We start from the raw sequence: 23,932 nt of genomic DNA on the forward strand, positions 1-23,932 counted from the left end.
TGAAAGGGGGAAAACAGGAATTAATGCTCCCTTTTATTAATATAATGATCATTCTCAGTTTAATTAATAAATATACCTATTCTTACAAAAGGAAAAAAAAAACAATATAAAGTTTATAACGCAAAAATTAATTAATCTTTTTCTAAGGGAAAAAAAATTGACACCCCCGACAAGCCTTGTAACGGTTTTTCTTGGTTCTACTAAGCGGCTTTGACTTTTCCGTGCCAAAGTGTTTGTATTTACATTTCTACCACCAACAAAACGGATATGACCATTGAGCAGTGTTTGAAGTTTGAACACTATTCCGCCACCACTCTCACAGCAGCAGGCAGCCATTCTTGAGAGGCACAGCGATCGGAGTAGCCGTCGTCTTCGAGCCTAAACAGCATGGAAGACTCATCATGGTCATGTGTATTTGAATTCATATTCTTTTTCAGTTGGTGGAAACTGGGAACCAACACTTTGTCCATCCATTCATCAATGGTGGTTTGGCCCAACCACACTCCGCTGGTGATCTTGTCAAGAGCCTCCTCCTGCACTTCAATCGACACCCCATTCCCCACCACCGCCGAGAACCTCTTGGCGATGGAAGCGGAGAAATTTCGCCGAATGATATCAAAATTCAAGGGCTTGAAGACGATGGCATCGTCCACAGAATCCAACAGCTCGCGAGGTATTGCTGAGACATGGTGATTGTTGTCTTCATGTTCCACTGTGAAGTCGCTTGAATTGAGTGACCCATCTCCCCTGTCGTCCTCTGCATCATCAGCAGCTTCATTAAGATCAAACGACAACCCTGAATTGGCCTCCTTCCGGGGCTTCAAGGACCTGTCTTCATCGGATAGCCAACTGGGTCTTCGTTTTGATGCTCTCTTACCCACTGATATGCGCAGTTGCCACCCTCCTTTCGCTAAATTTTCAAGCTTTTCTTCGTTCAGTGGAGACCCGTTGGAAAGGTATCTGAGGTCCTCCGGCAACCAATTAGCAGTGAGGATAAACATGACATTTCCAAGACTGATTTCACGGCCGTGAGAATCCGGGAACCGCCCTTGTTCCATGGCTCTTCTTATGCTACCGCGAAGAAGGATATTGGCTTCATCAATGTCCTCGAGCACGATGACAGCAAGTGGGTTCCTTCTGATGGCCTCTGCTATTCGATCGAGTGCCGTTTTTCCACGGAGATGAGGGGCATCAGAGTCTCCTCCCTCCCCGCGGCGTTGGGCCAGAGGTACTATTATTGGGTTGGACCCAGATACCAGCTCAGAAAGAGCTGCTGCCATTTTCTTCTTGCCAATTCTGTCAGGGCCCACGAACAGTAACCACGTGTCACCCTTGGATCGTCTTTTTCCATTCCCCAGTTTGCATTGGGTCACTGTGGTGGCCACTGCTGACGCTGCATCCTGCTGCCACCACACCTTTTCTGTCAGGCCTTTCAGGAGCTTCTTGAATGAGTCCGCATCGAGTAGTTTTTTGCTCTGCAATTCATCGAACTTGTCTTGTGACTCAGAAGAGAGGCAGCTCAAGAAGTCATTAATGCTTTCTTTGTGTGTTTCTTCAGCAGCCTTTGTTTGCCCAAGGACCAGGTCGGTTGTTACTGGACTTTGCTGCTGGCTCACTACAGGCTCTGGTGGGTGGATGGACATTGGATTTGAGCTCAATTGCAAAGAGGTTCCTAAGTTTTTATTCAGAGGTATTTTGGGTTGGAATTGGCGCCCCAGCAAGTTCACATTGTACAGGCCCGTCATTGACAAAGGAGTTGGATTAAGCCTCTCTGTGCTCCCATTTAGCTGATGAAATTTAGGATGTAAACTCGAGCAGGCATCAAGCCATTTCTTCTGTATTTCTTGAGTCCTCTTCTTCACATTCCCTTCCTGGTTGTTACTCTATTAAATGACAAAGGAATACAACAGTTACAAGAAATGTATTTTCAAAGAAACCCACCAAACAACAAATGCAATTATTTTTATCAAATTCACCTGTGCCTGATCCGTTACTTTGGCGTTATCATTATTAGTTTTAGCATTCTGTAACCACTGTGGAAGGGACGGTCGAGCTGACTCTGATTTGAGTTCAGTATCAGGTTTCTCAGTTTCTTTCAACATTTCTGCCACTTCTTGCTCGCAGCTCTGCATACATTGTGGACAACAAATTGATGCCGCAGCAGGATCTATATTCTCAGAGGCACGCCTCAGTGGAGTGATTGTCGTAGTGGGCAAGTTCTTCAACGGGGACAAAGACTCCAGCGAAGAACCCAGAATACCATTGGTCCCAAGCCTGGTTTATTTACAAGTAAAAAAAAATTGATCACACTCACAAACACGATAATACAATACCAAATGCCGGGGACACAATAACCATGTTCCAGATCAGAGGCTAATCAAGCAAACAGTGGAAAGGTAGACAAAAAGCTAAATATCCTCCTGTCTTAAAACACTGTCGACAGAAACAGAAACATCACACGTTCTACATTCAAAATGGAATACGTGGGAGTTCAAGCAAGCTACTGGTTAAAAATCCCGCAACCAAAAAAAAAAAAAAAAAAAAAAAACAACAACAACAGAAACAAAACAGAGTTAACATATCAGACAAGATTCACCCCAACTGCAATCTTAATTGATCCCATGAAGAACAGCCGTTAATTCGACTCCATCAAACATAAAACAACAATCTTAATCATTTGATTTGATCTTGTAACGAAACAAGTAGAGAAGTTCTAGAGTGATGAAGATGAAATGAAATAGTAAATTGATGAAAGGAAGCAGAAAAAAGGATAAAAAAAGAAAAAAAAACCTGGGAAAGATTCCAGGAAGAGGGGCTCTGGTGGTGATCGGCACTGCCTGAAGATCCCAATCATTTTCCATGGTGGGATGATAAACCTGGCATCTCAAGTAAGTCTCACAAGTAGCAGTACCCAACAACCAGAGCCTGCCGGCGCCCCCTTCCCCAAACTTAGTGACCAAGCGTCCCATCTCGGCGACGGCGGCTCTGCCAGCCTCGGCGAGCGTGAGTTGCTGCATGTTACCCAAAGCGCCCCCAACGGCGAAGGCGACAGGCTGCTCGACGAGCCACTTCAAGTCACCCAAGTCAACGAAAACCCCTCCGCAGCCAGAATTTGCAATCTTGGTCTCAATCAATTCCCCCAAGTCCTTGAGCCTCCCGGGTAGCTGCGATTTATCAGAGGGAAGCTCGTTCTCGAAATGGATGACGTGAGCAGTAGCAAAAGCCCCATCGGCGAAATCCTTGTTGTGAATCTTCTTTAAGACCTCCTTGATCGCAGCCTCGGGCTCGGATTCCCCGACGAGGATGGGGTTCCTCTTCTTGGGCCTGAGCAATATGTCGAGAATTCGCTTAGCTTCGTCGCCCCTGGGGTGGGAGACAGTCCCCTGCAGGCGGGGGTTGAGGTATAAATTCCGGGCAGGGGAGGAATTAAGCGGAGGCGGACGGAATCCCAAACCGGAGTTAACGGTGGAGGGGACGGCGTTAAGGGAGTGTTCGATGGTGGCCTTAACGGCGGGGCTGGAGAAACTGGCTTCCCGCATGACCCTGCTGACGCTGGGGTCGTCCAGGATTGATATGATGAGCTGTTCCAGCTCCACTTTGACCGCCAGGAGAGGCTGCTGCTGCTGCTCCGGGTACCCTCGACGCTGGTGGGCCTGGGCCCGCTTCAGGGCCGCCATCAGGGCGTTCGAGATTGGCGGCTCCATGGAAGAGCTCGTGTTCTGCGAAGTAGGCAATCGCTCCAGGGCCACGCTGAAGCATAGCTCCAGCGCCCTGCACTGGAGCGGGTGGGAGGAATTCGGGTGCGATTTTATGCAGGCCTGCCGCAGGAACCCCGAGGGGGATGCCAGCAGCGTCGCCGCCACGTGGAGCGGCGTCGTCTGTCCATGGTTCCGGCGGCCGGCCTCCGCGATTGAGTGGTTGAGCACGCTGGCCGCCTCCGCCGTTAGGGTTTGCTGGATGGTGCTTAGTCCCGCTCTCATTGAATTGATCGGACCGTTTCAAACTTAGAGTTGAGTTGTATGTATGTATGTCTGTGAGGGCACGGGAAGAGACAGAGAGAGAGAGAGAAAAGGAAATTAGTGTGTGTGGCGAGATATTAAGATAAGAACACTTGCAATATAGACAAATTCACATTTTGAAGGGTGGCCAAAACAAGCTTTTTACAAACACAAACAAAGTAATACCCTAGCTTTCCTTCCTTCCTCTCTCTCTATCTTCTCCTCCTTTCACTTTCTCGCCTCAGCTAAACAAACTTTTTCCAATTCCAAATTCAACGCCAAAAGGAAATCTCATTTTTCTTCTATTCTCTCTCCTCAACTTACTTTCTATCTCCGTCCATGTCAAACTATAACCAACCTGTCCCCAGGAATATAAAGCTAGCCCGCATCGGATGAACTAATTAATTTCGCCTCACCATATTATTCTATTCTAATTAGTAATTACCCCTCTACTGCAAGTAGAGAGAATTTCTAGTAAACGGAGGATGAAAGTACTATCGGTTGCAAGGATTTCTGCAAAAAATGCTTTGTCCACACACCCATCTGCTCTCCTTTTTCTGTCATCTTTTTTCCCTTTGCTTCTTTTTTTTTTATTTCAACGCTTATTTCCTCTCTGCATTTTTTTATAATTCAATTTAAAGCCTAATTTGTCTCCACTCCACACATTAGTTATTAGTTAATACTTATGAATTATGATGATGGAGCAAGCCAAAACACCTTTTTGCACCACACACCAGTCCACACAGGGATATTAATATTTATAAATATTAGAGAGGCGTGTGTGATTGGATAGAGAAATGTAAAAAGTAAAAACATAAAGGAAAGATGAAGGGTGAGTAGTGAGTTGGACGCACGCAATGGAAGGTTGAGCACACGAGCCAAGAAGCATTGGACACATGCAGAGGGGCCCTCACGCGCCTAGGAAATGTGACAGTAACTGCTGCTGTCTCACTCCTCAGTTTTGCCTTTCAACCAATTTTCTGCTTTTCACACGCAACACCTACAAAAGGTATCTCCCCACTTTCACCTTTTTCATACTTGCATCTCTCTCTTACTTTATCTCAAGTCCAACCCTACGTGAGATCGTTTGGCAACTTACCATTACCGCATCAAAACACCCACCTATTCCTTAATTAATACGCGCTATTAAACTTAACTTTTCCAATCACTTCTAAAGTCAAGACTAATCATGCTTTCTTTTTTCATATCTTTTTTTACAAATAACTCTAAATATTTAATGCTCTCAAAATATCTATTTTACTTTTTCTTTTTTATATAACACTTATTACTCAATTCCTCCTCATTCAATTTTTATTCATAATATTCTATTTTGTATTATTTTTTAATTATTACTATTATTAATGACACACTTATTCAATTAACTATTTATTAAATTAAGAAATACTCTCCCCATCTCAAAATAATTATTATAAAAGAAGAAAAAATTTGTTTCAAAATATGTTCTTTTTAACTTTTTTAATTCAGACTATTAATTACTTTTTCTTTTTTTTTTTAATTTATGCCTTTAATAATAAAGTTCTTTCTCCTATATTTATTACTTTTTATAAAGTTAAATAAGATTAATTTTATACTCATCTATTTATTATTTCTTTTGTATGTGTAATACACTAATATTGATAATTCTTTTGAGACACATAAAGTAATAGTTTAATTAAATATATTTTTGTGAAAAGAATTAATATAAGAGACTTTTTATATTAATTTTATAAATAAATAACAGTTGTGATTTAGATCTTCTAAAAAGGTCGGAGGAAATATTAAATATTATCATTAAAAAATGCATTTAGTATTTCTCTACATTGAATAAGAAATTAATAATATTGGATTCTGTTGCATTAAAATTACTTCACACTATTTTATCGTGAGTTGGGTAACTGCACTAAATTTTAAAATCAACTTTAAGAAAAATAGTAATTTACATAACCGGCAATGAGTAATTTAAGTGATCGTATTAATTCGAGTTTAGCTCTTGTCTTGAAGTTCAAATTAAATTCAATATACTCTACTTTGGAGTCACGTTGTTTGTTGCATGACTTCATGTTTGTTAAAATGAAAACGATAGCCCCGTTATCTTTTGTGATGGACCATATGTGTAGAATAACATTGAATTTTACCACCATTTGCTTACTATAAATAAATAAATAATATATATATATATATATATATATTTGTTTTGTGAATATAATTTATTTATTTAAGTTGAATTTAAAATTAACACATTTTGAGTCAGTTAAAAGTAAAAGTTGTTTTTATGGTCTCCTAATTGGATGATGTATTATTACTTAGTTTGATTTAAAAATTAAAAAGAACATTTGTCAAACACAAGACAATTTGTGTAATTTGTGCTTAATAGAGGAAGTGCAATAAATGCATTGAAAATGGTTGAGGCCTAACCTTCCCAGGCCACAGCCGCCCAATAATATCTGGCATTAAATTTAGTGGACAAATTCAACTTGGTTTTATATGGACCGACCTTCATTGAATCCGAAAAATAACAATCTTCATTAAAGAAGAAAACGACCTCCGTAGAACACCTTCTTTTTATTTTTAACTTACTACTGCATATACTTAATACGAACGACATGTTCATTTCGGAAACCAAAATCAAATTGAGACAAAGTAGACGACACAACCGTTTTCACAGATTCTCATAAATAAATTTTATCAAATAAACCATTATTTTTATCATTCAATCTTAAATAAATATTTGGTCTTGCAAAAATTAAGTTATCATGTTATTCCTTCCATTTATTACTTTTTAAAAATTTATTCAATAATTAAGAGAATAATTTAACACTTTTAATTTAAGAAAATAATCCAAAATCATGTTTGAGTAAATTCTTTCACTCTTATTGTTCCCATTTACTTTACTTAATAGAAATGTTAAAGAGTCAAGAACAAATAATGTTCAGGCCTCTCAAACGTAGGTATGGGATCATTAATACGTATATGTACATGAAAAAGTTATTCTGCATTATGTACGGACAGCTGCCAGCTTTACAAAATAAAAACATAAAAGAACAAGTGTATAGTTGATTAATTGTACAAATTAAATACGTAAAATTTTAAATCAATAATTGTTCCATTAACCTACTATAAACGCAAAAATCACTTGCAAACTTCTATATATTAAATAAAAAAAATAACGTGTATTCTTATAATTAATTTTAAATAATTTAGAACTAATATGAAGAAAATGAATATAAAAAAAAAAGAGGGAGGTAACATTTTGGAGATAAGAAATGATAAGGAGTGGTCTAAGACTAATGATAATGGTGATTATGGAAGTGTGAGGAAATTAATATTGAGATGTGAGAGTGTAAGGCTTTTGGGATTCCGAACTTTATATGAGAGAGAAATGGGTTTATGAGAAAAGGTTAGAGTAGAGAAAGGCAAAAAATAATGAATGATGATAGTTCCTTTTTGTAACGCACGCCCTCCATCCCTTTCTTTTTCGCGTTTATCGAGCTCAGTCACCACTCACAAGTCACAACTACTTCTACTACCTTTATAGTGTACGCATCCACCTCTCTCTATTTGTCTCTTTTCCACAGCCTTTGCTTCCTTCATGTCTCAACCATTTCTACTCATTCCTTCCATTTCATCTTCGCACACACGCTTGCCATGGGGACGGATTGTCCTATCCTATGTTTCATTTAACGCAAACGGATCCAACCAAAATATTACCATCATATCATTGTATTCATTTTGTATTAACTTACAAAATGACTCTCGTAAATATTAGACTAGTCCACAACAACAAAAATAAAATTAAGGGAATGATGGCCATGTCCTAGTAGTGTTTAGTATTTTTTTTTTCACTCTCAATTACTGATAAATCATGTAATGAATCATTTTCAAGTTTTAAGTAGATATGTAAAAGTTAATAAATTTATAGTATTTAACAATCCGTCACGATTTTTACATTTAACATCAAGATGAAAAATTTAAGTGACACACAATCTTACCAAATTAACATGATCTTTTCATGTTTTTCATGTCTGCTAGATGAACAATTAAGTTTAGATACCAATCAAGAATTACATGATTTCTCATATGTCACTGCTTAAACTAAAAGTTTAGTATCACTATAAAGTAAAACATAGCTTAGGCATAGGCTTACTATGACATTAACATACATTAAATGCCTAAAATATTATCAGCATCACACCTCAACAATTATCATTTATATGCATTACTCTAAGTCAACGGATATAAATCTAACAACATTAATCAATGTATAACACAATTGCACTCCAACAGCTTGACCATATAACCATCTACATATATTATCACAAATCAATATACAAAGAACTAACAATCCCTTTCAACAAACAACATGTAGTAGAATCATCTATTCTATCTATGTTCACTAATTAATCATCAAAATAACAAGTTAAAATAAGACAACTCGCGCCCAACGTTCTCACACACCTAGTGTCATACAACCCACATTCATCATAGATTTGGTAGAGACCCCTAGACTCTCACACCTAGAGTGGTAAAATCCCATGCTCGACCTTAATCCAAGTATAGATAATTCTCTCTTTACGATTGACACCGCTCATTTGGCACCCAATGTCATTCAAATATATGTTCAACATGACTAAATCAAAGGTTATTCTCTCTTCTCATGCTTGACATCATTTATCTAACACTCAGTACGAGTGAGACAGAAAACCTCCTAATTTGAGTCATGCCTGTAATACCTTATTTTTATTATTATTATTATTATTATTATTAAAAATGGCATTTTCGTGATTTTTATAAAGGTATAGGGGTATTATTGTAATTATTGATGGCATTTTCGCAATTTTCAAAAAGTTTGAAGGGTGTTTTGGTAACTTGGAACGGCCCGTTTTGCTTTTGGAACGGCCCGTTCCAAGTTACCAAAACACCCTTCAAACTTTTTGAAAATTGCGAAAATGCCATCAATAATTACAATAATACCCCTATACCTTTATAAAAATCACGAAAATGCCATTTTTAATAATAATAATAATAATAATAATAAAAATAAGGTATTACAATTCTCCCCAACAACAAAAATTTTCGTCCTCGAAAATTCACTTACTTAGAAGAGATATGGGTACTGTTCACTGAACTGACTTTCTACTTCCCAAGTTGCCTCACCCGTAGTCGCATCCCAAAGAACTTTCACCAATTTTATGGACTTGCCACGAAGCTCCTTCAACTTATGATCAATTATAGCTACCGGTTTCTTTTCATAAGTCAGATTCTCCTTCACTTGCACCTCATCCATCTCCACCACATGACTCGGGTCATGAACATACTTCCTCAGCTGGGACACATGAAATACATCGTGTAGGTTTGAAAGAGACGGTGGCAAAGCCAACCGATAAGCAACCGGACCCACACGCTGTATTATCTGATAGGGACCCACGAATCTTGGTGTTAACTTCCGAGTCTTCAGCGCTCTACCCACACCAGAAGTCGGAGTCACCTTCAGAAACACATGTTCCCCCTCAGCAAACTCTAAAGGCTTACGCCTTTTGTCAGCATATGATTTCTGCCTACTCTGGGCAGTCCTCATTTTCTCCTGAATCATCTTCACCTTTTCAGTAGTCTGTAGGATCAACTCCGGTCCCACAACCACGGACTCACCATCCTGATACCAGCACAGAGGAGTCCTACATCTCCTACCATATAAGGCTTCAAACGGCGCCATCCCAATACTAGCATGGAAACTGTTGTTGTAAGTAAACTCCACAAGCGGTAATACTTCCTCCCAACTACCCAAGTGATCTAACATACAAGCCCTCAGCAGATCCTCCAAGGACTGGATTGTCCTCTCTGACTGACCATCCGTCTGTGGATGATAAGCAGAACTCAGCTTCAGCTTTGTGCCTAAAGCTTGGTGTAAACTCTGCCAGAATCTGGAAGTGAACCTCGGATCTCGGTCGGAAATAATACTGGAAGGCACCCCGTGCAACCGAATTATCTCCCTTATATACAACTGCGTCAGCTTCTCTAAGGACCACTTGATGTTGACAGGCAAGAAATGCGCACACTTGGTCAACCGATCAACAATCACCCAGATAGCATCATTATTTCTAGATGACCTAGGCAACCGCACGATGAAATCCATAGTAATGCTATCCCATTTCCACTCGGGAATCTCAATCTGTTGCATTAACCCACTAGGCTTTTGATGTTCAACCTTTGCCTTCTGACAGGTTAAACAGGCCGCCACATACTCAGCTATCTCTCTCTTCATACCAGACCACCAGAAAGTCTTCTTGAGGTCTTGGTACATCTTAGTCATACCTGGATGTATGCTAAGTTTGCTCTTGTGACCTTCCTCTAGCACAGCTCTCCTTAGCTCAGCATCCTGAGGTAGGCAAATCCTGCCTCTGAACCTTAAGATCCCATCCTCTCCCAGCTCAAAGCCTACTGCTTTATCGGTACCCAACATCCCAAGAAGCTTCACCAGTTCGGTGTCTTGCAACTGCTTAAGTCCAACTTGCCTCAAGAACTCATTAGTTATGGTAACTGCCCCACAACTAATGTGATCCTGAGCTAACTCCACACAGAGATTCAAATCTCTGAACTTCTCAATCAACTCCAGCTCTCTAATCATCATACTTGTCATGTGGATGGATTTCCTACTCAGCGCATTTGCCACCACATTGGCCTTGCCTGGATGATACATCAACTGAAAATCAAAATCCTTCAGAAACTCCATCCACCGCCTCTGTCTCATGTTCAGCTCCTTCTGATCAAACAGATACTTCAGACTTTTGTGATCACTGAAGACACTGAATCGAGCTCCATACAAGTAATGCCTCCAAGTCTTTAAGGCAAACACCACAGCTGCTAACTCCAGATCATGAGTGGGATAGTTCCTCTCATGAGTTTTCAGTTGCCTTGAAGCATACGCCACCACTTTCCCGTTTTGCATCAACACACACCCCAGACCCTGATGAGAAGCATCACAGTACACATCAAAAGGCTCACCAGAATTCGGTAACACCAACACAGGAGAAGTAGTCAACCTTCTCTTCAACTCCTCAAAGCTCCGTTCACAGGCATCTGTCCAAATAAACGGCTGCTCCTTCCTCGTCAACTGGGTCAGAGGCGCTACTATCCTAGAGAATCCTTCAATGAACCTCCGATAGTAACCCGCTAAGCCCACAAAGCTCCGTATATCCGTGACAGTCCTCGGGCGTTCCCACTGCAATACCGACTCCACCTTAGCCGGATCAACAGCAATCCCCTTAGCTGAAATCACGTGGCCCAAGAACTTCACCTCATCCAACCAGAACTCACATTTTGAAAGCTTAGCATACAATTGCTTCGTTTTCAAAATCTCCAACACTGTCCTCAAGTGCTCTCCATGTTCCTCCGGGGTCCTTGAATAAACTAAGATATCATCAATAAACACTACCACGAATTTATCCAAGAACGGCCGGAAGATCCTGTTCATGTAGTCCATGAACACAGCGGGGGCGTTGGTCACACCGAACGGCATCACAACATATTCATAGTGACCATACCTAGTCCTGAAAGCAGTCTTCGGTATGTCACCCTCCTTCACCCTAATCTGGTGATATCCTGACCTCAAGTCAATCTTAGAAAACACCGTCGCGCCCCTCAATTGATCCATTAAGTCATCTATCCGGGGAAGTGGATATTTGTTCTTAATGGTCAATTTGTTCAGCTGCCGGTAATCAACACACAGTCGACTACCCCCATCCTTCTTCTTTACCAACAACACAGGAGCACCCCACGGCGAAACACTCGGTCGCACCAACTGCTTTTCCAATAAGTCCTCCAACTGATCTTTCAGCTCAGCCAGCTCAGCAGGAGCCATCCTATAGGGAGCTACTGACACTGGTCCCGCACTTGGAACCAGGTCAATGCTGAACTCCATTTCCCTAACAGGAGGCAACCCAGGCACCTCGTCAGGGAACACCTCGGTATACTCCTTCACCACATCGATACCAGCTAAGATCCTCTCGGTCTCCACACTCGTGGTAGCAAGCAGAAGACAGCACTCTGCCCCATCCCTCAGCAAGGACTCAGCTTGAACAGCTGAGATCAACAGCTCATCCTCCTCTTGAGGGAAGATTAACCGCCTATTGGCACAGTCTATAAGGATGCGATTGGCAGACAACCAATCCATCCCTAAGATTATGTCAATATCCACCAAAGGTAAACAAATCAAGTTCACCTTGTACTTCTTCTCATACACCACAATTGGACAACCCACGCACAATTCAGAAGCAATCACAGAAGTAGAAGCGGGCGTCGACACAAGTAGTCTCAACCCCAACTCACACACAGGCACACCCAACAAAGCAGCACATGCATATGATATAAATGAATGCGTAGCACCAGAGTCAAATAGAATCATCACATCCTTACCAGCGGCCTTGCCCTTCCCCTTCACAAGATCAGAAGAAGTCGAAGCCTCAGCACCCGTCAAAGTAAATACCCTACCAGCAGTAGTAGGTCTGTCACCCGTTCTGATTGTGAAACGGGCCGTTCTAAAGGGAGAACAGGCCGTTTCAAAAGGAGTACGGGCCGTTCTGCTGGAATTGGGAACGGGCCGTTCCGGTTTTGGAACGGGCCGTTCCAGTTCAAAAATTTACGTAGATTTTTCGAGCCCAGAACGGGCGTTCCGATTTTTGGAACGGCCGTACCGGGTAGGTGAGCCAGAATTGCTATAAATAGGGGCTTGGGGAGTTATGAAAAATCATACCTTGGGAAGAGAAAATCCTTAGAGAAAGGAGGAGAAAGAGGAAGAGGAATCCGGTAGAGGTGGTTCTGTCAGAATAAAGAAAAGAGGAGAAAGAGGAGGAGGTTCTGCTCAAATTTCGGTTCCTATCTAAGGAAGAGAGAGGAGGAGGTTCTGCCCGAGTTTTGGTTCAGGATTATCCAAGTAAGGGAAGTTAGTTTTTGAAATTATTTGATGATTAATAATAAATGAATATTTTTGAACTGTGTCAAATTTTGTTGTTAAGTCGAGCTGAATTATATGTTGATTTTTAACAGTATTGTACTATAAAGATGTTGAACTGAGTTATGAGTAGTAAGTTGTGTTGAATACTACTTAGCTGTGTTGTATGCTGATTTGCTGTACTATATATTGCTGAACTGTATGTTGATTATACCCACTTGAGGTGGTGTTGTTGCTGCTGTTATAGCCGCTATGTCGGTGCTGTTAGCCACTATTGTGGTGCTGTTGTTGCCGCTAAGTCGGTGTTGTTATTAGCCACTATTGTGGTGCTGTTGTTGCCGCTAAGTCGGTGTTGTTATTAGCCACTATTGTGGTGCTGTTGTTGCCGCTAAGTCGGTGTTGTTATTAGCCACTATTGTGGTGCTGTTGTTGCCGCTAAGTCGGTGTTGTTATTAGCCACTAGAGTGGTGCTGTTGTTGCCGCTAAGTCGGTGTTGTTATAACCACTAGAGTGGTGCTATTGCTGCTACTAAGCAGTGTTGATATAACCGCATTACGGTGCTGATGTTGTTGAGCAATATAAGCTGTGCAGATGTGTTGATAATTATAACGATGAATTTATTTACATTGCTAATCCTTTACTAGTATGTTTTGATTGATTTTAAAAGAATACTAGCTTACCCTTGCATGTTTTCCATGTGGTTGGAACTGCGATGATCATACTATGTATGGGAGCAGAGCAGGAATAGGTGGGCTTCTTGGGATGAGTCTCCGGCGGACTTTGGAGTTAATTTGCTTGTGTGGATATTTTGCTTGTAGCTACTTGGGATAGTAGCATTTGGTTGTAATTTTCCTTGGTACACTTTAACTCTAGTCAGACTGGAATCTTGTATATTTATATATTCTAGATCCTATATTTATATACTTGTTCTATCTGTCTGGTGTTTTAGTGTGCTATACAGTGTGTAGTGACCAGCCGGGTCGTTACAATGCCCAACACAATGGTGAGCTTTACATTTAGTAGACCACGAATTTGGCTCAAGCCACCAGAAAATCAAGAAACATTAATATGAATTGCAATATTTCATACATAAAAATAATCAACAATTCGAATCTAAACTTAAATTCAACATGCAACTAAGTATAGATCAAAATCACAAAAAAATTTCTCTTTGAAAACCAAAAGACACAAGGTTTAACCATTTCTTTCAAATTCATGCAATTCAACCTTACCATTGCAACCAGTTAGAAAATAGCACATCCATACAACACAAAACATGCCACAAGAATCCAGTTCTAGCTTCCTTTACCACCAAAAAATCTCCAAATCCAAAAAAAAAAAGGAAGAAGGAAGAAGAAGATGGTTCAGAGCTTCACTAGGAATTCCATATGACTCAACTCTTTTAATTCACAATTCTACTAACTTGAATCAATAAACAATACTAATTAAATATTCACGAAAAGAATACACCCTCTTAAGAAAGGGTTCAAAGAAAGAAAAAAAAAACTCACAAAGAGCTTTTCTCTAGTTTATCTCTATAAGATTTTAAAGAACTGAAATCACGAGACTTAAATCTTAACAGAAACCTGATATATTATCTCCCTTAGTATCAAATTGGATTTTTGCCCAAAAAAACTCTTTAGAACACTTAAAGACTCCTTAAAAGATTCTCAATCCCGGAGTCTCTAAACATCACACCTAAGAATATCTCAACCCATAGTTATTGCTAAACAAAAGAATTAACAAAAAAAAATGTTACAGGGTACATAAATTTTTTTAAAATGATCGACAATGTAAAAAGTCTTTCCATTAATAATATATAGACTATTTTTTAAAAAATTAAACATTTGAGTAGTATACCATTCTAGTTTTTAATCTTAAATACATTTATATTTTATATAACATGAATAAATTTTAATTTAATTTAAATATTTATAAAAAAAGTATATTTTAAAAAAATATTTGTTGTCATAAAATTAGCGAATTTTAAATTTATTCTATATAAAATGTTTTTTTTTAACTTCATCATCTAAAATTTGAAATAACCATTTTGATTTCTAACATTTATTTTAAGATAAATAAATAATATTATTTTATAAATTGAGTGAAATTTTGATATTTTATTATAGGCATGATAAATAAACTTGAAGTTTCTGTCCTACTAAAACTTTGACGAAAAAATTATGATTGAGAAATCTTAAAAATATTTTCATTGATATACTCTTTAATTTAAACACATTTTATTTTATTGATTAAAATTTATTAAAATTACAAAATTTGATAAATTTTTTATTTAATGAATATCTCATAATATTTATTAAAAGCATGGATTGTGTATTATATTAATAGTTGTAGTGATTGTATTTAAGATAACATTGTTGATAGAGCAACTCCGATGGGAGTTGCTTGTCCCATAAAGCAACTCAAGCCCCGATTTCTTGCTATTAGAAGATTCTGACGTGACAACATGAGTTGTTCGAAGAAGAGATAGTTGCTTCCTGAAGCAACCGTTCCTTACCAGATTTTAGGAACGTTTTGAAAATAATTATGATGAAAATTAATTTCGTATAATGTTTATGTATTTACTATTGCTTTATTTTATTTTTAGGGGGATGAATTGGTTTCGGATTTCGTAGGATTTTAAAAAAAAATTATGTGTAAAAAAATTCATTGTATTCAATCAGGATTTTATGTTACTTAAAAACAATCCAGTGGTATTCAATCTGGATTTTCAAGATTTTTTAAAGAATCCATTAAAATCCGTTGGTATTCATTTGAGATTTTTTACAACTTAAAAACAATCTATTGGTATTCAAAAATATAAGGATTTTAAAGGATTGTTGTGTGAGAGGGATTTTGAAGGACTTTCTAGTGTTATTTATAAATACCAAATTCATAAAACAATCCCATCCAAACCCATCGAATTTTCAAGAATTGTTTGAAGTGACTTTTCAATAATTTTCAAGTGAGTTTTTCATCTTTTTTTCCTATGTTCCTGTCTTTTCTATTTTTTCTCTGCTAATAATACTGCACTATTATTCATTGCTCATATATAATATTGTAGTACTGTTCTCATCCAATTCTCCTATTTTGTGAAACTTCGATATGTAAATGATAGTGTCATTGATTTGCTCTATTTTTCTATTCGTTCTCTTTAATTGACGTGCTTTATTTTATTCTATGTAGTTGAATTTGTTCCTTTATATAACACAAAAAAATGCTTGAAATTTCAACTTTTAAGTGGTAATTTTTTTTATAACACACGTTAAGAAAAGAAAAAGGTGAAAGATGAAATTGATATTATAATCTCTACAATATATATATATATATATATATATATATATATATATATATATAAGATGAATTTGTTTGGGTTTCTGTGAGTAGAATGAGATGAAAATAAATTTTAGTTGGGGGAAGAACCTCTCAGCATAAAAACTGCGATTTCTCTCATTCCCTTAAGTTTGTTACTCTTATCCCCTCCTTTTACGACTCAACAATTATTATTATTTTTTTACTATGAATTTTTATTTTTATTTTTATATTGTGAAATTAGAACTTTTTTATATTTTAAAAAAAGAAAATTAACATAAGAGATTGCAGTATCTAATTTTTTAGGGTTTAGGATTTATGTCTTCATTAGCTTATTTTTTAAAAGAGGAAATATTGTTAAAATATTTGTTAGAATAATTTACATTTACAAATATCGTTAAAAATTATCATACAATATATAACTAAAATAATATATATATATATATATATATATATTCTATATATCTAAATGCTTATTCTTTAAATAATAATAATTATTATAATTATTATTATTATTATACTAATATTATATATATTGCATATGTAATTAGGTAAATATTTTTTTGGTAGATTGTGAATTTTCTAATTGACGCCAATTTTTAGCTCCATTTCGAGGTGTAAGATATCATCTACAAGATTTTGCAGGGTAATGACCTTGAAAATGAGAAAGAATTGTTCAATCTTCGTCATGCATCTTTAAGGAATGTAATCGAGAAAATATTTGGTATTTTTAAATCAAGGTTCACAACTTTCAAGTCAACACCTCCATTTTTATTTAAGACACAAGTAGAACTTGTGTTAATATGTGCAACACTACATAACTTTTTACGTAAAGAATGTCGTTCTGATGAATTTCCAATTGAAGCGGTGGATGAACCTTCATCTTCAATGTTACCAGTTAATGAAGATCATACTTTTGAACCTATTATTCAAACCCAGGAGCAAGAGCGAAAAAACACTAATGCTTGGAGGACTAATATAGCTATGAATATTATGGAGAATTATTATTATTATTATTATTTATCTAGACATTATTATTTTTTATTATTTTTGTCTTTGAGTCTTTTTAAATTTGAATGTATGAAACTTTTTTGAAATCATATTAAATATAAAAAATCCACGACAATTTTACAAAATCCCACAGAATCCATTAAAATCCTAATTTAAAAGTCTTGCAGAATCTATTAAAATCCTGATTTTAAGTCTTGTATAGAATCCTACAAAATCTTAAAAGTCATGAAAATCCTACAAAGTCTTTTAAAATTCGCAGGATTTTTTTAACTTAAAAAGTCTTTAAAATCCTAATCTAATACACTCCCATTAATATCTACTTATTGTTTATTTTTTCTCGTAATTTATTTTCTTTCATTGTAGTGCAAGTATCCTTTATAATAATAATTTAAATTTGGTTCATAAATGATTAGAAAAAAATTCTAAAAATTTAATTTCTTAAAGTTTCTCACCATTAGAGTAAATTTGTGTTTGAGTTGCTTAATGCTGATATGACACACTAGAGACTACTTTTTTCATTTTTTAATGCATGAAACAACTCAAATGAGTTGCTTCCAAGGAAATGCCCTAACAAGCACGTGTTAGATCGTTGGAAGCAATAACCATCAATGCAAAATATTTTTAACAACACTTGATGAGGCGAGTGGTAAATAGTAATACTCGACTATATCCATTCATTGTTAGATTCATTAAGGTTTTGGATTCCCGGACTATAAAGGAGTGGAAAAAGTAAGTTATTTTATCGCAACTAGCGAAAAGATTATTCAAGATTAATGTGGATGTTATTTACATCATGAATCCTATAAGGTTTAATATTAACGAGGTACTTTATACACGAAAAGTTTCTTTTTTTTTTTTAAATTTTGACGTAAAAATGTTATTTTTTTTATTTGAATTGTTATTTTAAAAAATTAATATTATTTTTTGGAAATAATCTTTACACAGATTTTTCATAGAATGATTCCCATGGAATAAGTAAAAAAATTAACTTTTCTAAGATAAAAAATAAAATTTTAATATGATAAAAATATCATGTTAACTTTATTTACATATTTAATACAATAAAAATCATTAATTTGTATATAATATTTTTAAATATTCTTAAAAATATTATCACCAACTAAACAAATTTTCATAATTCTTAGTAATCATGATTATTAAGATTCATGATTTTCATATATGAAAAAAAAAATTATGTGTACTAAACATCTCATAAGAGATGTTTGTTTCATAAAAAAGTTTTCCTTTCATAAAAAAATAAAAATAAAAAAAATAATTTTTTATATTTAATTTGTTATTTAAAAAATGAATTTAAAATATTTCTTATATTAATTATTTCTTTCACAAAATACACTAAATATAAGTCATTTTTCTTCATGTTCAATAAATAGTATGTAGGATTGACTAAAAAACAATAAAAATAAGTAGTAGGTAGGATATATATATTAATGTATTAATTTTTTGGGATATTTGGAATCTAACATCTTGCCATACATCAACATAATTTTGAAATTAAACTTTACTTTGTGCATTCACATTATATTCAATAAAGATCAAGACAATAAATATACAGAGAGATTGAAAAAATTAATATTTAAATAAAGGAAAAGAATACGTAGGCCTCCTTAATATCAAGGTTCACTTTGGATATAATATATATATTTACTGATTAAAAAATTCTTTCCGGTTTTCAAAATATACAATATATATATATATATATATATATATATATATATATATATATATATATATATGGATGTTGCTCTCAAATATTAACAAATATTGTATCCGTTTCATAATAATCGCAACTTTAACATTTAAAAAATGTCTTCAGATAAATGATATTTTTACTTTTTAAGAAAATATTGTTTTTTTCTTTAAATTTGTCCTTCCATAAATTATTCAACCACCAAGACATTCACTGAAAAGTTTCACTAGTTTAGTAAATACTTTCTTTATCCCATAATGACTAAAGTTTAAAGTTTTTAACATGGATTAAAGATAATAATAAATACATTGCTTTTTGAAATAGTTTTGCTAAAGTAATTAAGCTCATTCTCTCAACTAATTTATTATTTTTAATTGTGATAATTTAATAATTTATGAAAAGATATATTAGAGAAAAATAATTAACATTATACTTAAAAAGTGAGAACATTATTTACTTTAAAATATTTTTTAAATGTAAAAATACAGTCATTGAGAGATGGGGGAGTAATTTTATTCCATTAAATGTCATCATCTCTAAACTATCTCATTTAAGTGAGATTGTTTTTCTAGTATTTTTTTTTTTATATTATTGATATCAAGTTCTAAAGAGATGTAGTATAGCAAAATAAATTATTTTTAAATAAAATTATTGAAATTAAATGATGTTAATTACTTCCTCTAGTTTTTTTAATTGTCAACTTTTTAGAATATTTTGTTTATACTTATTTACCATTTTCAAAACTCAAGATAATATTCATTTTTTTAATTATATTCTTATCTCCTACTTAACTTTTAATTAATTTACACATGTGCAGATAATATGCATTTATTACAAGTAAAAATAAAGACGGGTGTAATGAGAAATTTAAAAATTATTTGATAAAAAAAATAAAATAAAAAAACTAAATGAGTCTTGAAAAGGAATGAATTTCTTTATTAGCATGGTTTTATATTTTTTATATTTGAGATCGAAATAACCAATTTAACTACTATAAATTGGTTTATTAAGTCTTATAAAAAAAATGAGTAGGAAAGTTTTTAACAATGACTACAAATAAAAAAATTTAAAATGATTTAATCTACGGCATATCTTCTTATGAATTAGAAAAGATATAAATTATAAAGGCGTAGCTAAAAAAAATGTTTCTCAAAATATGAGGTTTTTATGATGAGTTTAAAAACCATTTATTTATAGTATAAAATAGTTTTATATCGTCAACGAATATGATATTATGATTGTCAATTTTTATATTTATTATAAAAATTAACAATTTATCATAAATGATAAATTGTTATGGAATGATAATATAAAATTTCTTTGTATTATTAGTACATTATCTATTTTTTTGCTTTCGTGAATACATTTTAGAAGTAAATTTAAAATAACTATCACTAGTGATCAATTTTTGTAAAATTATTTGTTTTTGAAGAGATAATAATTAATTTATTTTTACAATAAATATTTTTAAGAATAATCAATTATATAATATTATTTAATTTATTATGTTAATTATTTGTCATTTTTATAAAAATTATTTAATTATTATTATTGTTTAAACCGCAAGTGCACTAATATCATTAAAGTCATTATATATGAGGTCTTATCCGTTGTCTGCTTGTGGGGTTGTTACAGTTTGAACTTGTTGGACTCACAATTTTATCCTTGAAAAGACGTCTCAATTGTAGGACGTTTAAGCAGATTGGAACAAGCCCCCAATCGAGGCTAAGAGGAAAAGTAGTTTGGGTCCTCATAAGCACCCATGTTTCATCTGTAAATTCACTATCATCGTTAAGTCACTGCATTTAAAGTATTGTTCACTTTTACATTCATTGGACTACCACGATTTTATCATTGAAAAGACGTCTTAATAAATTTAGTAAGAAAATTGTTTATAAATTATCTTTAACCTCAATTCTTAAGCAATATGTCACTTGTAGACATATCAAAATAATTACTAATTATGTATGACTGATTTTATTATATAATTAATTTATATAATAAATGGTAGAGAAAAGAAAAAAGTATAAATTAAGATTATTATTTAATTATTTGATAAAAGAGAGAGGAGAGAAAAGAAATGATAAATTATATAATATGGTATTTTTATCAATAAAAACAGTATTAGAAGAATTTTATGCATAAGATTTAGTAATAAGTAATTTTTTTTATATATTAACGACATTTGAAAAAAAAATTAATAAACTTTAAATTTGGAAAATAAATAAATTTATCTTATAGCTAAGAAAATAAAAAAAATATATTTAAAACTTAAACTTATTCTAAATTAAGTGAGTAAAAAAATATACTTCCTATTTTATCTATTATAAAAAAATATTTTTTTATTTTTAAATATAAATAAATTTTAACTACTTTTATCTTTTTTATGATATTTTTATTTTAATATATGATTTTTCAGTTGTATTGCTTTTGTTAATATTTATAATAAACATAATTTTTAAAAAATAATATATATATATATATATATATATATATATATATATATATATATATATATATATATTATAAGTTGTGATTGGTTGCGATTGTTAGTTACGTGTAAAATGGTGGAGGGACAAATTAATGAGAAAAGGCTGACGCGTGAAACTTTAGTCCTTTCCTTTTCTGGCGACCCACAAAAAAGTGATACTTTGGATTTGGAAGCGCAGAAGAAAGAGAGCGAACCACAGACACAACTTTTCGCATTTATTACCATCTTTCACCGCCCAACCATCTTTATCTATCTTGTCCTTTTCTTCCATTTACATATTCAAATCATTCTTTCTCCTTTTTTTTTTTTTTTTTTTCCCTCATATATTACTACTCCACCATTTTTAAACTGTTTAAATCAGTCTTTTACTATTAACAAAATATATTAATTTAAGGCCTTTCATGGAAATTTAATACTTTTGAGATTATTTATATAATTTTATTAGTTTAAAGGTTATTTAATACGAATGATGATAGTTTTAGGATTAAGTTAATGATTTGTAAAATATTCCTAATAAATAGTAATATCTCTTCATAAAAAAAAGTTAAAATTTATTTTAAAATATAATTAATACCCAAACACACAAATATATATAAAGTGAGGGATGGCAAATACTCGTACCTGCGGGTAATACCCGAACTCATCCCGACTTTGACGGAAAATATTCAGTTTGACCGGGTATGGGTAAAACTCGATATATTAAATCGAGTATGGGGTACGAGTACGTGTATGTATTTACCCGTCCCGTACCCGTCCTCGTTCCCATTTTTAATTTAATACACACTTTCAATTTAATTATATTAAATAATTTTAATATTTTTTTATGTGATTATTTATTATAATATGAGATAGAGAAATAACCTAATTATAATTATAATATAATAAAAAATAATTCTAAAATATCATATTTATTTTACAAAAAAAAAAATTTGACGGGTACGGGTATACCATACCCGATAAGTACGGCGATAGGGATAAAAATCACATACCCGACGGGTACGGGTACAAGGACGGAGATGAGTTTGACTCGCGGGGACGGGGACGGGTATCATGAAACCCGACCCGCCTCGTTGTCATCCCTAAAAGTGATGATCAAAATACTTTGTTCAATAATTCATAGTGAATATTAATTTTTAACTAAATTAACTTTTATTTTTGAATTGATCACTTTTATAATTTTTATAAAAATTTGAAAACTTTTTTATACTTTATTAAAAAATTAAAGTATAATATACTTCTTTATAGTATAAATAAATATTTATTATAATATTTAGAGAGACATACCAAGTCCTTATATTTAACAGTTCATAACTAGTTGCAAAAAACATACACAACTAAATACCTATAATTATTATTCAAGTCATATATGAAAAATAGATACTATGATATATAAATGTTTGACGTGATCAAGTTAAAAGATTTTTTTTTCTCCTCACACTCAACATCACCAATTTTACGTTCAGCGTGAGCTAGATATAGGACTTGATTTGAGCCATGCTCAATATCCTAAAGGCTCACTTGACATGATGATGAGTTATGCACTTTGTATACCCTCAAATTTGCTCAATCTTTACCTGAAACCCATAAAATCCAACATGCATTGTACTAATGTACATATAAACATCATGAACAACTCGAATCAAAATTGAATATTAACATACAACAACACAATTTGATCAAATCATCAATTTTCTCTTCAACATACTTCATGAACCACACAACTCCCATCTCAGTCATTCAATCAAAATTCAACCAGCATAACCACACTTTGATGAAATTTAAGCAACAAGCAACATCATATAACAACAAATAATAGAATCCTAACTTCCTTTACCTCAAAGTCTCAAAATCTAAGAGAAAAGAGGGGAAAAAAAGATGACTCCAAGCAACTCAGAACACTCCTCACTAACATTGATTCCCAACTCATTGAGCTTGAATCTACCAACACATCCACTCAAGATCTCTAGAGAAAGGTCTTGATGATTACTGTGAAATCAAAAGGAGGAAATGTCACCCTTGGTTTCTAGAGCGTTTCTCACTACTTTCTTTCTCTAAATTTTTTTTGAGAAATGAATTTATGATGTTCAAGTTTCAAAAAAAAATCTTATATACCTTTTCCTTGGAGTCAAATTAATCAGACCTTGGATCAGAGAAACCTTCTAAATCACTTAAATTCAAGAGAATTCCTAAATTTTCAGAGTTTATCAACCACCAACACTAAAAAGCACCACAAAAAATATTTAATAAAGTCAACAAAAATTATTAAAACATATAATATTTCAAGAGTAACTAATAATAAATATATTTTTTTAAAAATTGGCAAAATTTTGTTTGCATAAAATTTAATATGCATAATCATTGCAATAGTATCAAAATATTCAACAATTAGATCGTTAATATATATATATATATATATATATATATATATATATATATATAAATAAATAAATAAATAAATAAGTGATTCC

General features: G+C 33.8%; 1 protein-coding gene across 2 annotated transcripts; it reads right to left on the reverse strand.

The window, feature by feature from the left end:
* On the reverse strand, positions 1 to 4,701 carry LOC109811841 (Double Clp-N motif-containing P-loop nucleoside triphosphate hydrolases superfamily protein). Of its 2 annotated transcripts, XM_083075681.1 has the most exons (4): positions 4,185 to 4,701; positions 2,791 to 4,031; positions 1,977 to 2,274; positions 1 to 1,883 (listed from the first exon to the last, which is right to left on the reverse strand). In XM_083075681.1, exons 2-4 carry the CDS (start codon positions 3,978 to 3,980, stop codon positions 300 to 302), a joined length of 3,072 nt encoding a protein of 1,023 aa, XP_082931807.1. In that variant the 5' UTR covers positions 3,981 to 4,031; positions 4,185 to 4,701; the 3' UTR covers positions 1 to 299. The 2 variants fall into 2 exon arrangements, with proteins under 2 accessions (XP_082931807.1, XP_082931806.1); XM_083075680.1 differs by having other exon boundaries at positions 2,791 to 4,701.
* Positions 4,702 to 23,932: the final 19,231 nt, after the last annotated feature.

Source organism: Cajanus cajan, chromosome 5 (assembly GCF_000230855.2).
Source record: "Cajanus cajan strain Asha chromosome 5, NIPB_CcT2T_4, whole genome shotgun sequence".
NCBI lineage: Eukaryota > Viridiplantae > Streptophyta > Magnoliopsida > Fabales > Fabaceae > Cajanus > Cajanus cajan.